Source organism: Pan paniscus, chromosome 21 (assembly GCF_029289425.2).
Source record: "Pan paniscus chromosome 21, NHGRI_mPanPan1-v2.0_pri, whole genome shotgun sequence".
Classification (NCBI taxonomy): Eukaryota; Metazoa; Chordata; class Mammalia; order Primates; family Hominidae; genus Pan; species Pan paniscus.
In genome coordinates, this window is record NC_073270.2 from 65,563,172 (window position 1) to 65,578,256 (window position 15,085).

Consider the following 15,085-nt stretch of genomic DNA (forward strand, 5'->3'; position numbering starts at 1 on the left):
GTACGTGTCCAGGAAATGATCCATTTCTTCTAGGTTATCCAATTGTTCATACTGTGCATTGTGCAGGTAATTGTTCATAATAGTGTCTTATGATTCCTTCTGTGGTATCTAATGTTCCATTTTTCATCTCTGATTTTCTTTCATTTCTTAGTCTAAAGATTTGTCAGCTTTATCTTTTCAAAAAAACCTCATTTGTTAATCTTTTGTATTTTCTAGTCTTTATTTTATTTCTGCTCTAACCTTTATTTTTTTTCCTTCTACTAATTTTGGGTTGAGTTTGTTCTTTTCCTGGTTTCTTGAGGTATAGTGTTAGGTTGTTTATTTCACATCTTATTTTTTGATGTAGGCAATTGTTGCATGCTTCCTTGTTACAACTGCTTTTGCTGCATCTCATAGGGTTTGGTATGTTTTTATTTTTGTTTGTCTAAAGATACTTTCTAATTTCCCTTTTAATTTCGTTGTTGACTCCTTGGTTATTCAGGAGCATGATGTTTTATTTCCTCATATTTGAAAAGTTTCTGAAGTTCCTCCTGTTACTAATTTCTGGCTTTATACCTTTGTAGTCAAAGAAGATACTTGATATGATTTTTATCTTCTTAAATTTGTTAAGATTTGTTTTCTGGCCTAATATATTATCTAGGAGAATGTTCCATGTGCAATTGAGAAGAATGTGTATTCTGCAGCTGCTGGATAGAATGTTCTGTAAATGTACATTATGTCTGTTTTGTCTAAAGTACACTTTAAATCCAATATTTCTCTGTTCATTTTTTGACTGGACGATCTGTCCATTGCTGAAGTAAGGTGTTGATATCACCTGCTATTATTGTGTTGCAATTTATGTCTTCATTTAGATCTAATAATATGTGCTTTATATATTTAGGTACAAATTTGTATGCATATATATTTACAATGGTAATATCCTCTTGTTGAATTGATTTCATCATTGTATAATGACCTTTTACAGTTTTTGACTTAAACTCTAATTTATCAGATATAAGCATAGCTACTCCTGCTTTTCTTTGGGTTTCAATTTGCATGGAGTATTTTTGTCCTTCCCTTCACTTTCAGTCTATGTGTGTCCTTAGAGGTGAAGTGAATCTCTTGTAGGCAGCATACAATTAGGTCTTGTTTTTAAAAATCTATTTAGCCACTCTCTATTTTAGCTGGAGACTTTATTCATTTATATTCAAAGTTAGTATTGATGGGTAAAGACTCCTGCCATTTTGTTAGTTGTTTTCTGGTTATTTTATAGATCTTTTGATCCTCTTTTCCTCTGTTGTTGTTTACCTTTGTGGTTTGATGGTTTTCTGTAGTGCGAAGCTTTGATTCTTTCCTTGTTCTCATTTGTGTATCTGCTGTAATTTTTTTTTGTTACTATGGGGCTTATATAAAAAATTATAAAGTTATAATACACTATTTTAAGTAGAAAACAATGTAACTCCAGTCACATACAAATACTCTAGACTTTTACCTTACCCCACTCCCACAATTTATAATTATGCTGCCTTAATTTACATCTTTTTAATTTTGTATGTTTCTTAACAACTTATTGTAGCTATAGTTATTTTTGACCATTTTGATTTTTTAATCTTCATACTAGAGATTTGAAAGATTTACCTACACCATTATCATAATGTAGATTCTGAAGTTGATTATGAATTTGCGTCTACCAGTGAGTTTTATACTTTCACATGTTTTCATGATAGTAATTATTGTCCTTTCACTTCTGGTTGAAGTACTCTCTTAAGCATTTCTTGTAAAGGCAATCTAGTGGTAATGAATTTCCTCAGCTTATTCTTGCCTGGGAAAGATTGTATTTCCTCCATTTCTCAAGGATAGCTTTGCTGGATATAATATTCTTGGTTAGTAGGGATTTTTTCCCCCCTCTCTTATCATCCCATTCTCTCCAGGCCTGACAGGTTTCTGCTGAGAAGTTTGCTCATAGACTAATGGGGATTCCCCTATATGTGACTTTGTTATTTTTATTTACTTCTGCTTTCAGAATCTTTTTTGTTTTCACCTTTTGGTGGTTTGATTATGATGTATCTGAGAGAGGACTTCTTTGAGTTAAAGTTATTTGGGGATGTTTGAGTTTCATGGATCTGGATGTCCATATCTCTGCCAACACATGGGAATTTTTCACCTGTAATTTTGTTAAATAAGTTTTCTGTGTTTTTATCTGTCTTCTTTGAAAATTTCATAATGCAAACATTTGTTTACTTAATGATGTCTCATAAGTCCCATAGGTTTTCTTCATTTTTTAATCCTTTGCTCTCTCTCTTTTCCCCTCTGGATGGGTTATTTTGAGTTCAGAAGTTCATTTTGCTTGATCTAGTCTGTTGTTGAAGCTCTCAGTTAAAAAAAATTATTTATTGAATTCTTCAGCTACAAGATTTCTGTTTGTTCTTTTTTAAATGATGACTCTTTGTTGACTTTCTTATTCAGATCATAAATTGTTTTCCTGATTTCATTGAATTTTCTACTGTATTCTCTTGTATCTTGCTAAGGTTTCTTAAGGTCATTATTTTGAATTTCTTCTCATGCGATTCATAAAGTTTTATTTCTTTAGGGTCAGTTACTGGAGAATTATTGTGGGTTTTTTTTTGGCAGCATCATGTTTCCTTGCTTTCTTGTTTCTTGTGTCCCTGCATTGGTATCTGCACATATTGTGGTACAATCACCTCTTCTAATTTTATAGATTGGCATATTTTGGGAAAAACTTTTACCTATAGATGGGACCTAGGGTGTCAGTAGGGTAGAGTACATTGCCCTTGGTTCCAGGTGGGTGCAGTAATATAGTCTCTGTGCAGGTTTTTCAGCTGTAATCAATGTCAGCAATGCCTGTGAGTACCTCTGTTGCCTAGTCTGCAGAAGTCTGTGGCAATAGTGGTAGCAAGCTATAGTGTTAGTTTCCTAATTGGCTGCCAAATACTTTTTCTATGTACATTGAGGTAATTGTGTGCTTTCCTTTCTTCAGTTTGTGAATTTTGGTAAATTACATTGTTGCTTTTTGAGCGATAAACTAATCTTGCCTTCCTGAAATAAAAACTCCATTTGGTCATGGTGTATCACAATTTTTATAAATTGTTGGGTTTGATTTGCTATTTTTTTTAGAGTTTTACATCAGTGTTTTTCAGGAATATTGGTCTTTCATTTTCTTTTCTTGGAATATTTTCTAGTTTTACTTTGTCAGAGTAAATTCTGGCTTCACAGAATTATTTGTAGTCTCTCCTGTCTTAGTTTATTCATGCTGCTATAACAAAATACCACAGACAAGGTGGTAATAAATAACACAAATTTATTTTTCCCAGTTCTGGAGGCTAGGAGTTCAAGAAGCTGGCAAGTTCAATGTCTGGTGAGAACCCATTCTTCATAGGTGGCACCATCTAGGTGTCCTCACATGACAAGAGATGGAAGGACAAAAAGATGTGAACTATTGTGAAGCCCTTTTTATAAGGGCCTTAAATCCATTCATTATGGAGGAGCCCTCAAGCCATTCATGATGGAGGAGACCTCCTGACCCTAATCACCTGCAAAAGTCCCTGTCTGTTAACACTATTACATTGGAGATGAAGTTTCAACATGAATTTTGGAAGGGACACAAACATTCAAACCGTAACAACTTCCTTTCACTTTTTTGAAATAATTTACATAAAATTAGTATTATTCCCTAAATGTTTTGTAGAACTCATCAGTGCATGTGTCTGAGACTGCAGTGTGTATGTGCATGAAGATTTTTAATTAGAAATTCTATTTTTAATAAATATAGGTCCATTCTGGTTACATATTTCTTCTTAAATGAGGTTTGGTAGTTTGTGTTTTTTCAAGGAAGTTGTTCATTTTATATCAATTGTCAAATTTATTAGCATGAAGTGATTCACTACATTTTTTATATCTTCTTAACATCTGTAGAATTAGATGATGTCAGTGTCACCTCTCCAGTTTCTGATATAGGTAATTTGTGTGTTCCCTTACCATCTCTTTTTCCTTCTTCTTCCTGATGAATTATTTTCTTTATTATTTTTTAAATTTCATTGGTTTCTGCTTTGATCCTTATTATCTTTTTCTTCTACTCCTGTGGTTTATTTTGTTCTTCTCTGTCTAAGTTCCTAAGATGGAACCTGATATCATTGATTTGAGACCTTTCTTCTTTTTTAATATTGGCATTTAATGTTATAAATTTCCCTGTTACCATTATTTTGATATATTGTATTTTCATTTGTTTCAAAACACTTTCAAATTTCCCTTTTGATTTCTTATTGGAGCCATGAATTATTCAGGAATTTAATTTAGTTTCCAAATATGTGGGGTTTTTTTAGAGGTTTTTTTTTTGTTATTGATTGCCAATTTATTTCCACTCTGGTCAGAGAACATACTTGGTATGACTGAGTCCTTTGACATTTATTGAAGCTTATTTCTGGTCCAGAATATGTCCAATCTTGGTAAATGTTGCGTGTGTACTTGAAAAGAATGCGTGCTCTTCTGTTGTTTGGTATAGTGCTTTATAAGTGTTAGATCAAATTGGTCGATAATGTCATTCATGTCTTCAGTAGCCTTACAAGTTTTCTATTTATTCTATGAATTATTTAGAGAGGGGTTTTGAAATCTCCAAGTAATGATGTGTGGATTTCTTTATTTCTTTCCTCAATTCTATCACTTTTTGCTTTAGGTATTTTAAAGCTCACATAGGTTTGTCAATATTTAGTATCATTATGCTCTCCTGATGAAGGTATCTCTTTACCATTATAAGATGACCCTTTTCAAAGAACCTGATGAGGTTTCTTGCTCTGAATTCTACCTTGCTTGACATTAATGTGCCCATTTCAGCTCTGTTTGATTAGTGTCAGAATGGTACATCTTTTTTAAGATTTTATTTTTAATCTATTTGTAACTTTATATATAGTTATGTTGTTCTTTATAGGTTCTTTATATATAAGACTTGTTGGCAGCACATAGTTTTGTCTCATGTTTTAATCCATTCTGAAAATTTTTGCCATTAATTAGGGTATTCTGACCATTTGCACTTAATGATTATTTTATTAGGTTTAACTCTACCGTCTGGCAATTTATTTTCTATTTGTTCCATCTAGTTTTTTCCATCTTCTCTATCTTTCTGCTTTCTTTTGGATTGAGTGATTCTTTTATTCTACTTTATCTCCTCTGTTGGCTTATTAGCTATATACCTCTTTGACTATTTCCATAGTTATAATGGTTGCTTTAGTGGTTATAGCATACCTCTCTTATCTAATCACTGCCTACCTCAAGCAATAGTATGCTAATTCACTTTTAGTCTCATGACCTCACCAGAGTATACTTCTGTTCTCCTTTCCCAACATTTGTTCTATTGTTGTTGTCCATTCCACTCATGTTATAAACCTCATACTACTTTATTTTTAGTATCAAAGTCAGTTTTCTTTTAAAGATAAATAATAAGAAAACAATTACATATTTACACTTGTGGTTACCGTTTCTATTACTCTTCTTTCCTTGGTATAGATTCAGGTTTCTATTGGCTATCATCTTCCTTTTGCCTAAAGGATTTCCTTTGTCATTTCTTATAATGCAGGTCTGCTGGTGATGAAATCTTCCAGCTTTTTTATGTCCAAGAAGGTACTTATTTTGTCTTTATTTTGAAAGATAGTTTTTCCAAGTATGGAATTCCGAGTTGTCTGGGGTTTTTTTTCTTTCATTACTTTGTAATTGTTGCTCCACTGTCTTGTCATCCACATTGTTTCTCTTGAGACATCTGCTGTCATTCTCTTTGTTACTCTATACAGTGAATACAGAGAATGTCTTTGTATTTCTGTACACTTTTAATATTTTCTCATGGTTATAGATTTTGATTACCACGGCCCAGACACAGTTTTCTTTATGTTTCATGCATAAAGTTCACTGAGCCTTTTCCTGCTTCTTTGCAGGCATGGTAATTTTTTATTGGATGACACATGTGAATTTTACCTTCTTGGGTGTTGGATGTTTTTTGTATTCCTATAAATACTCTTGAGTTTTGTTCTGGGAAGCAGTTAAGTTACTTGAAAATAGTCTAATTCATGCCAGGTTTTGCTTTAACATTTGTTAGATAGAACCAGAGCAGTGCTCAATTATTGAGTTAGCTCAACAGCTAACTCGCATTCCAGAGGCAGAACCCCCTGTGTACTCTATTCAATGTCTGTACACCGTGAAGTTTTCTGTCTGGCTGATGGGAACCGGCCCTCCGTCTAGTGCCATGTGTGCACCGGGCACTGCTATCTCATCATTTCAGAGAATTCTTTCCTCAGAGTCACATATTAATCCACTGAGGGTTCAAGGGACCCTCTGCAGATCTTTGGGTCTTCTTACTATGCAACTCTCTCCTCTCCAGGTCTCTTTCACGCTAACTCTGGCTGCCCTGATCCCCTTGGCCTCTCAGGTTCATCTTCTCAACTCTGGGAGTTTTCCAGGCTCTTCCTGGATTCCCCCTCCCTGGATTGTGGCCTGGCAACCCTCTAGAGGCAGTAGCTGGCCAGTCATGGGCCTACTCCATTTGATTCTCATTTCTCAAGAATCACTGTCTTCTGTTGCTGATTTCTAGCACGTTGAAAACTACGGTTTTATACATTTTGACTTTGTGTTTGAGGTTTGAGTGAGGAAGACAATTCAGTCCATGTTTGTCCACCTTGGTCAGAAGCAGAAGTTAATGTCATAGCTTTTTACTTTGAAGACTGAGACAAGTTTTCACAACACATTCCTTCTAGAGAATAAAGTTAGGCTCTGCTATTGGGTGTCCCCAGATGGGAACCCCACTTATTTTTAGGCTTCAGCTCAGATGCTACTTCCTTCAGAAGTCCCTTTCTGGCACACTACCTTCCTCATGTGGCTTATTTGTTCTCTCTTGCACCAGATCATTCCGCAGCTTTTAAGTTTGTATATGGCAACAATGAACAAGGTATAATCCTCGCTGTAGATAAACCCACCATATTTGTTTTTCTCCATGGAATGAAAATGTTTTAAGCTCATATAATGACTGTGGTTAGGGAAAGAGCCACACAAATAATTAGGATATGTTGTGATGGTGCACAAATAGAAACACACACAATGTGCTTGAGAACATGATAAATGCCGGTTTTACCTTTCCTTCCCTCACCTGACCAAGCTTAGCGAGACATGTGCGGCATCTTCCTCATCTTTGCTCTTCAGTGCCAGGTATGGAACAGGTCCATTATGGGAAGGTGCCTTATTGAACTGAGCAGATCCACAAATGTCAGGCTGGGAGTGTGGTCGCTGGAGTCAGGCCTTGGTTTACATCCTGGTTCTGCCTCTTAACCACTCTGTGCTTCGACAGGAGAGCAGGAGGTCCTACTTAGTTTTGGACGTGCTAAGTTTGGGATGCCTGCTAGAGATCTGGGGGAAGCATGGTGAAGAAAGCTGAATGTGCAAGCCTGGAGTTCAGGAGGGAGTTGGTGTCTGGAGATGGAAATCTCGAGCCAGTAGCAGTTGGTTCTTAGTGTCATGGGACACAGGAGGTCATATAGGAAGAAAATGTGGACAGAGAGTGAAGGGGTTTGAGGATTGGGTCCTGGACACACCCACCTATGGAGGTAGGGGAGATGATGAAGAGCCAGCAAAGTAAACTGAGACATAATCATTTAGGCAGGAGGATAGCAGGCTAGGGCAGAGACCTGCAAGGAGAGAGAAGAGAGCCTTTCACAAAGAAGGGAGTGACTGATGGTGTCCATGTTTCTGTGTGCTTGAGTACAGAGTCTGGGATTCTCCTGAGCATCCTTTGCTCCACTGGGATGGAAGATGGGACCTGATGAGACCGGGGCTAGGGGAATGTCCTGAGCCCCACACGTTTGTGTCTGTGTGCAGGGAGCGTGGAAGGCAGTTCCTGCTTGGTGAGGTGGAGCTGAGAGCAGTGCCACTTAGCAGCTATCTGTGCCACTCTGGTACCCGGAGAGAAGGAGCCGGCATTTGCCCATCCTTCCTCCTAAGCCCTGTCAGTTGTGATTGGAAAGATGCCCCCGCCCACCACATTTGCTGGAGTTGGACTAGAGCTGGTAATATCAGGGTTTTACTTTTTAGTTTAATTTCTTGCACAATGCATGGATTTTTATTGAGTTTTGCCAATAAAGGGTTCCATAGGGTATTACTGAGCAGGACTGGTCTGAAGATAAATGAAAGTTGTGTACTTGGAAAGACAATGCTGTATTATTTTCAAACCCCCTTGAGAAAAAGGCCTTTTGCACTGGGTGAGCTCTGGATCAGGTCCAATACAGACAGCCTTGCAAAAGTGGTGTTCCAGGGAACACAAGATGGGTCAAATGATGACAGTTCGGGGGGAATGAGTCTTTGAAGAGCTCTAGCCCCGTTCTGTTCCCTCGGTGGCTGCCAGGCAGCTGGTCTTCACTACAAATGCAGACTGTCACATGTCAAGGCTACTGCAGAGTTGAAGAATGGGGCACAGGACTGGAAAAGGTGAAACATTCTTCTCAAAATTCCACCAATTTTTCTGGAATAAACATTCCTTGTTTTGCTGTAAACGTGGTTAATTTCAAGAATTGTGAAAAAATTGACTGCAATCTTTTTTTGCCAGTTTTCTCTTTGCTTTTACAAAGGAGAGATTTTTTTTTTGTCATTTTCTGTGATGTTACCTAACAATGTTCTTTCTAAGCAATGACTTCTTTTTTTATAAGGAAACTATATAAAAAATAAAATACAGTAACCAAAATTAAGTAAAATGATCAATTCTTGGCTTTTATTTGCCAACTTATTTTAATATATATTTACAAAATTGGACACATACACATATATATTCTGGCATATAATATGCATACTTTCTGTCATTGGCTTTCCTTAGCAATATATAGTGACTATCTTTTGTCATTCCGTAACATATACGCCACCATTTTTAATAGGTACACAATATTCAGATGGAACAGATGCATCGTAATTTAACAGGCATCCTCTGACTGGATGTTTACGTTGTGTTCAATTTCTTACTTTTATGAAAAAGTCTGGGATGAACATCCTTTCATGTACTTTTTATGTGTTTGTCCCAATCATTTTAGGAGACAGACTCCTAGAAGTGGGATTTCCAGATCAAAGGTTAGGATGAGAAAGTAAGCGTGTTTGGGGGCATTTGGGGAGGGTGATGTCTGTCACACAGTCTAGACTGAAAGCTCTCCGTCCATCCCTGCACCTGTTTCTCAGCTTCTACCTCCTGCTCAGTGCTAGGCAGCCTGCTCTGGGAAGGCATGCTCATTTAGATTAATTCAATCAGTGGGTAGAAGGGTCACTCAAATCCATGAAAAGTCCTCATTTTAAGCTATGTCTTTTGGAAATTTCCTCTTTTGGCTTTTAAGTAGCAAAACCTGGTAACCTTCTGATACCTTGGTGAAGATCAGTCAGATCTATAAGTTTTTGTTGTGGTCCTACTGTGTATCCTTGCTGTGTTCATAGAGGCCGGATTAATAAGTAAATGAGAATGACTTGCTCCTAGCACAGATTTCACACAGAGTGAGTTTTCATTTATGTCTAGAAATCTGCAAAGAAGGGAACTTTTTCTCGGTTAAGAACAAATACGATTGAAAGTATGTGATGATAAGCCTGAGACATTTGCAATGGGCTTAAGGATTTGGTTCATCAAAAGCTGAAAAGATTAAACCACGTTCAGTATAGTTTTATGTTGAAGCATATCCTAGTTCTCTGAAAATGGCAGTTCCTTTTCCTGTATTAGTCCCTTAGCATTATGAAGGAATCTGTCCCGAGACCTTTGAGACTTCCTGCATTCATGAATGTCACCGTCGCATTCAGTCTCTCTCATAACATGCAGTAAAGGCCAACTGAAAAATGCCTGCGATTCCTCCAGGCTCCTGAGGAGACTATAAATACAAGACTGCAGTCATTTATAAAGCTATTAAAACAAAGTGGGGCCTGAGCCCTTGCTGAAATGATTTTCAGAGTTGTTTTCTCTCTAAAACACGTGGCAAACAATCGCATGTTAGAAATTCAAGACTTGGCTGAGTTCCACTTTTTGTATCTTACTTTATCCCAAACTTCTGTGAAACAACCGTGTTTTTGAACTGACTTTCTTGCTTTGCATTCCCGCCTCCACACTAGGAGTTGACTTCCTTTTAGGTACCATGTTTCTTAAGAAATAAAACCTGCCTTCATCTATGGAAGTGACCATATTGGATAATAACTTGAGCCCCCAGGAATTAAATCCCGGCCCAAAAAAACTGCAAAACTGCAACCTACATTGCATGTGATACTTTGGAGTTACTTGCAGGCAGCAGCATCTGCAGTGGCAGGGCAGGTGGGGACTGTGCTGTTCGGAAAGCTGAATTAACTAGCACCCACATTTCCTAGTGCACTAAGGAATGACACTCTCTGCCTGCGAAAGAGCTAAACCCCATCTCTGCTCCTAAGTAAATATAAACATTCCATTCCCTAATACCTTCCTGTCATGCTGTTAACTTCACTCAGCTGATTCCAGACACACATAGAACACAAAGGCTGGCCTAGCAGACCTGGAGTCAGCCCACCCTTAAGTTCACACAACAGTATTCACCAATGATCTACCATCTCCACACCCTGCTAGGACATGGGCGGGTAGGGGAAAGGCTGTCACTTAAAGTCTCTGCAGGAGACAGATGGTAAACAAACTGAAAAGATATCAGTTGGTTGGGGGGAATTAAGATAAGTGGAGTGGTGGTGATTGGAGGCTCAGAGGGTTTCTGAGGACCTGGGTCCAACCCTGGATGGTCCTGGCAGAGCTGTGCGGTAGGCAGAGGAAGGAGATGACATGGAGACCCTAGGGTGGGCTATCTAGAAACTGAAGGAAGAGCCATGTGGCTGGGGGGACAGTGGGCAGGGAGAAAGTGCAGGGACCATGTGGAGCTGGGTGGGGGCAGCGGCCACCATGGGGAAAGTCACTGTGTCATTTTTGGTCCAAACTCAGACATTTTTGAAAGAAAAATGTGGGTGCTATTAGTAATCATCTGGGACAGCAGGTGTCAGCCGGGACTGTACCTGGAAACCCATGAGTAGGGGGCTTAGCGGACAGAGATGGTGACATCACCTTACCCCTGTGTTGCCCACTGTTCCACTGGAAAGTGCCGCAAGCTGGCGAGCGTGTGTCCTCTCAGTTCTAGCCACCATCACCCTGGTCTGGAGTCCTTCCTCTGGCAGGTGGGCGGCTCCATTGACAAGCCAGCCCTCCGCTAAGACCTGTCTCCTTTGTTCCCTTCTCTCCTCTTGCCCTGGATGGGCTATTAGGAACACTGCCACGGAAATGCAAGAAGGAGCTCCTGGCAGTGAAGCTAAGGAACCGGCCAAGCAAACAGGAACTAGAAGACCGGAACATTTTCCCCAGAAGGACTGATGAAGAAAGACAGGAGATCCGGCAGCAGATCGAGATGAAGCTTTCCAAGTAAGTGGCAGCGTGTGGGCACAGCCGGGCCTGTGCTCTGGCCTTGCAGGCGGAGCCCCTCTGAGATCCCACATCCTGGGCGTGCCAGGCCGGGACGCACAACCCACCGTCTGCAGCAGGTCTCTTGACCCCGCCGCCGTTGACGTTTGGGGCCGTGTGGGGGCCCTTTCCTGTGGGGGCTGTCCCGTGCATGCTCAGATGTTTAGCGGCATTCTCGGCCTCTACACACTACACCTCCCGTGACAATCAAAACTGTCCCTGGACATCATCAAATGCCTCCTGGAGGGTGAATTGCTCCACTGGCCTGTAGCAGCCAGGCAAGGACTGGGCCAAACTGATGAGGACATGGCTTGTCAGTGTTAGAGACAGGGGCAGTCTCTGTTCACCTCTATCTGATCATTTTCCTGCAAGAAGGTGGATCCAGTGTTGCCAGATCTTCTAAATTTGTCAAGTAAAGCTACCCCCCCACCCACATACACACAGTTATGCAGTCACGTGTCACTTAATGACAGGATACATTCTGAGAAATGCGTCATTAGGAGATTTTGTTGTCGTGGGAACATCACAGAGCGCACTACGCAAACCCAGAGGGCGCGGTCTGCTGCACGCCTGGCTCCACGCTGTAGCTGACGGCTCCGAGGCTACAAACCCGTACAGCACATGACTCTACCGAATACTGTAGGCAATTCTAGCACGTTATGGTATCGAAACATTTCTCAACATAGAAAAGGTACAGTAAAAATATGACACACAAAATACAAAATGTCACCTCTGTATAGAGCACTTACCATGAATGGAGCTTGCAGGCCTGGAAGTTGCTCTGGTGAGTCCCGAGTGAGCAGTGAGTGAACGGGAAGGCTAGCGCGCGACCGTGCACCTCCGCAGACTTCAGAATCACTGCACACTTAGGCTACGCTAAATTTACATGAACTTTTTTTTTCTTTAACAGTAACTTTTTACTGGATAAACTTTAACTTTCGGACTCTTATAATAACACTTAGCACAAAACACAAATTATACAGCTGTATAAAAGTAATTTCTCTTTACCCTTATTCTACAAGCTTTTTATATTTTTCAATTTTTTAACTTTTTACATGTTTTATTAAAAATTAAAACACAAATGCCACATTAGCCTGGGCCTGCACGGGGTCAGAACCATCCATCGCTGTCATCTTCCTCCTCCACAGCTTGTCCCACTGGAAGATCTTCAGGGGCAGTAACATGCGTAGAGCTGTCATCTCCTATGAGAACAATGCCTTCTGGATTCCTTCTGAGGGAACCTGCTGAAGGCTGCTTTACAGTTAACTTTTTTTTAATAAGTAGGAGTACACTCTGAAATAATCATTAAAATTATAGTGAATACATAAAGCAGTAACAGTCCTTTCACATCATGATCACGTGTGATGTACTGCACGGTTACACGCACTAGACTTTTAGAGGCCTTGGCAGCACAGTCGGTTTTTTCACACCAGCATCGCCACACACACGTTAGGAACGCCTTACACCACGATGTTATATGACAGCAACAATGTCACTAGGCATAAGGAATTTTACAGCTCCATTTTCATCTTCTGGGACAACTATCATACATGTGTCGTATATGTCGTGTATCATTGAAATGTCATGAGGTGCATGTCTGTGCATATATACACATACAGGTATATCCACATACACATCATTTTCTGGACAATATGTGCACCAAGTCCACCCATCTGCCGTCTGGCTGTGACCCAAAGCCACGGGTGGGCACCTTCTGTGTTGCACCCCCATAAGTTTCCCTGGGTGGTCCCTGCTGTCTGCTGGGCTGGAGTTGGACTGTCTCATGGGGCAGGACAGAGTGGAGCTGCTGCGTCTTGCTGGTTGAGGTCTGAAGGGATCCAGTCATGCCCCTGAGACAGAATGGGGGCCTTCTTTTGGAAGGCAAGGCTGCCATGAGCCGGGTGGAGCTGACCTGGGTGGCTTTCCAGGATCGGGCACCTCCCTAGTTGCTTTCCACATTCCAGAGCCACTGGAGTTCAGAACCCCTCGGAGCTTGCTGCGTACCCCAGTTTGCGCCCACAGACACTGCCCAAAGGTGCCAAGAGCCACTGAGCAGGCATCGGTGGGCTTTCAGAGGAAAGTCATGCCATTCTGGCAGGGTGGGCCTCTGTTTCCCCTTTCACCAGGCCAGATGGCAGGCTAACGTGTCTTGTGTGCGGTAGGAGAGGAAATTCTGATAAAGCTCAGGTGCACCGTCCCAGCAGCCACAGTCCACATCTCCTGCCCACCCTGTGAGGTGTGAGTCAGTCTGTGTAGGGCTGGGCTTGGTAGACAGTGCCCTGGACAGCCCCTAGTCCGCTCCTTCCCTCTTTAAACCTCAAAAGCCAACCCTTCCCTGGAGGGAGAGACAGTGCCCCAGGGGTGAGGGGAACCAGCTCCCGGAGCGCCAGTGCCTCTGTTGGTTTGCTCTGCACCCTTGCTGTCCCCAGGCCCCTGAGTCACTGGAGACCCTGGGAAAATGCAGGTTCTGATGCTGCAGGTGCAGGGAGGCCTGAGAATCTGCATTTCTAGCAAGCTTCTAGGGCTGCCGACACTGCTCGCTGCTGGGCCGCAGGCCACACTTTGAGAAGCGAGGGTCTGCAGCAGGGTCCCCAGCCAAGGAACCATTGATGTTTGGGCCCAGATCGTTCTCCGTGGAGGGGCCGTCCCGTGTGTGTAGTGTGTTAGCAGCATTCCTCCCACCTTCCACTAGATACTAGTAGTACACCCTCCGCTTCTGACCACCAAACGTGTCCCAGACACCGCCCAACGTCCCCTGAGGTCAGAGACAACAGAACGCTCCCCAGGTGAGAATCCATGATCTGCATGTTGGACTCCCGCTCTGGGCAGATTTTCCTCTGAGCAGTGGGGCTTTTCATTTCGAGGAAGGGTTGTTTCTGGTCTCCGCTGGGGAGCTTGAGCCCCAGTGTTCCCAACTCCCACCAAAATCCTTACTTGAGTGTTTTCACGGTGGAGGGCCGTGAACGTAAGCAGGTGAGGCCGGCCCGGGGTGGGGCTGTGGATAGAGCACGAGGTCCTACCCTTCCAGGTGTTACATAGTTGTGCTTGAGGCGCAGGTGCAGGTTGCATTTCTACCAGCGGTTGGGACAGCCCTGCCGCTCGGCCTCTGCATCGTGGTGTCGTCATCCCAGGCTTTCATTTCTGCAAGTCTCAGTGGTGGGACGTGTGTTCCTAAGGCTTGGTTTCCTGTTTCTCTGATTTCTGGTGAGGTTGAGCATTATTTTCAGCGTTTATCAGCTTTTTGGTTTCTTCTTTATGTACTTTGCCTGAAGTTTTCTTTATCTTAATGATTTTTAGGAGTTTACTTTTGAAGATGTAGCTTCTAATCCTTCCCCATTTTGAGTTACATGATTCTTCTCTCTGGGGCTTGTATTTTCAGTTTTAAAATACTTTTCTTTGAGGCACAAAAGTTTTGATTTTTAAGGCTGTCAGATTGCTGATCATAAACTTGAGGAGCTCACAGCCTTTTTCTGTGAGGACCAAGTTGTCAGTATTTTGAGGTTTGTGAGCCAGGCTGTCTCCGCCACACCTACTCAGTTCAGGTGCTGTAGTGATGAAGTAGCTGTAGACAATCTGAGGATGAAGGGGCATGGCTGTGTGTCAATAAAACTTTATTTACAAAAATAGCCAGCGGTC

General features: G+C 41.4%; 1 protein-coding gene across 13 annotated transcripts in view; it reads left to right on the forward strand.

Annotated features, from left to right (window-relative positions):
- Positions 1–15,085, forward strand: part of PHACTR3 (phosphatase and actin regulator 3) — a 271,856-nt gene that overhangs the window by 218,767 nt on the left and 38,004 nt on the right. For all 13 annotated transcript variants that reach the window (XM_063601119.1, XM_034947220.2, XM_034947226.2 and 10 more), the window contains one exon: positions 11,257–11,410. In XM_063601119.1, the coding sequence (XP_063457189.1) occupies positions 11,257–11,410 (154 nt within the window). The remainder of the gene's footprint in view (positions 1–11,256; positions 11,411–15,085) is intronic.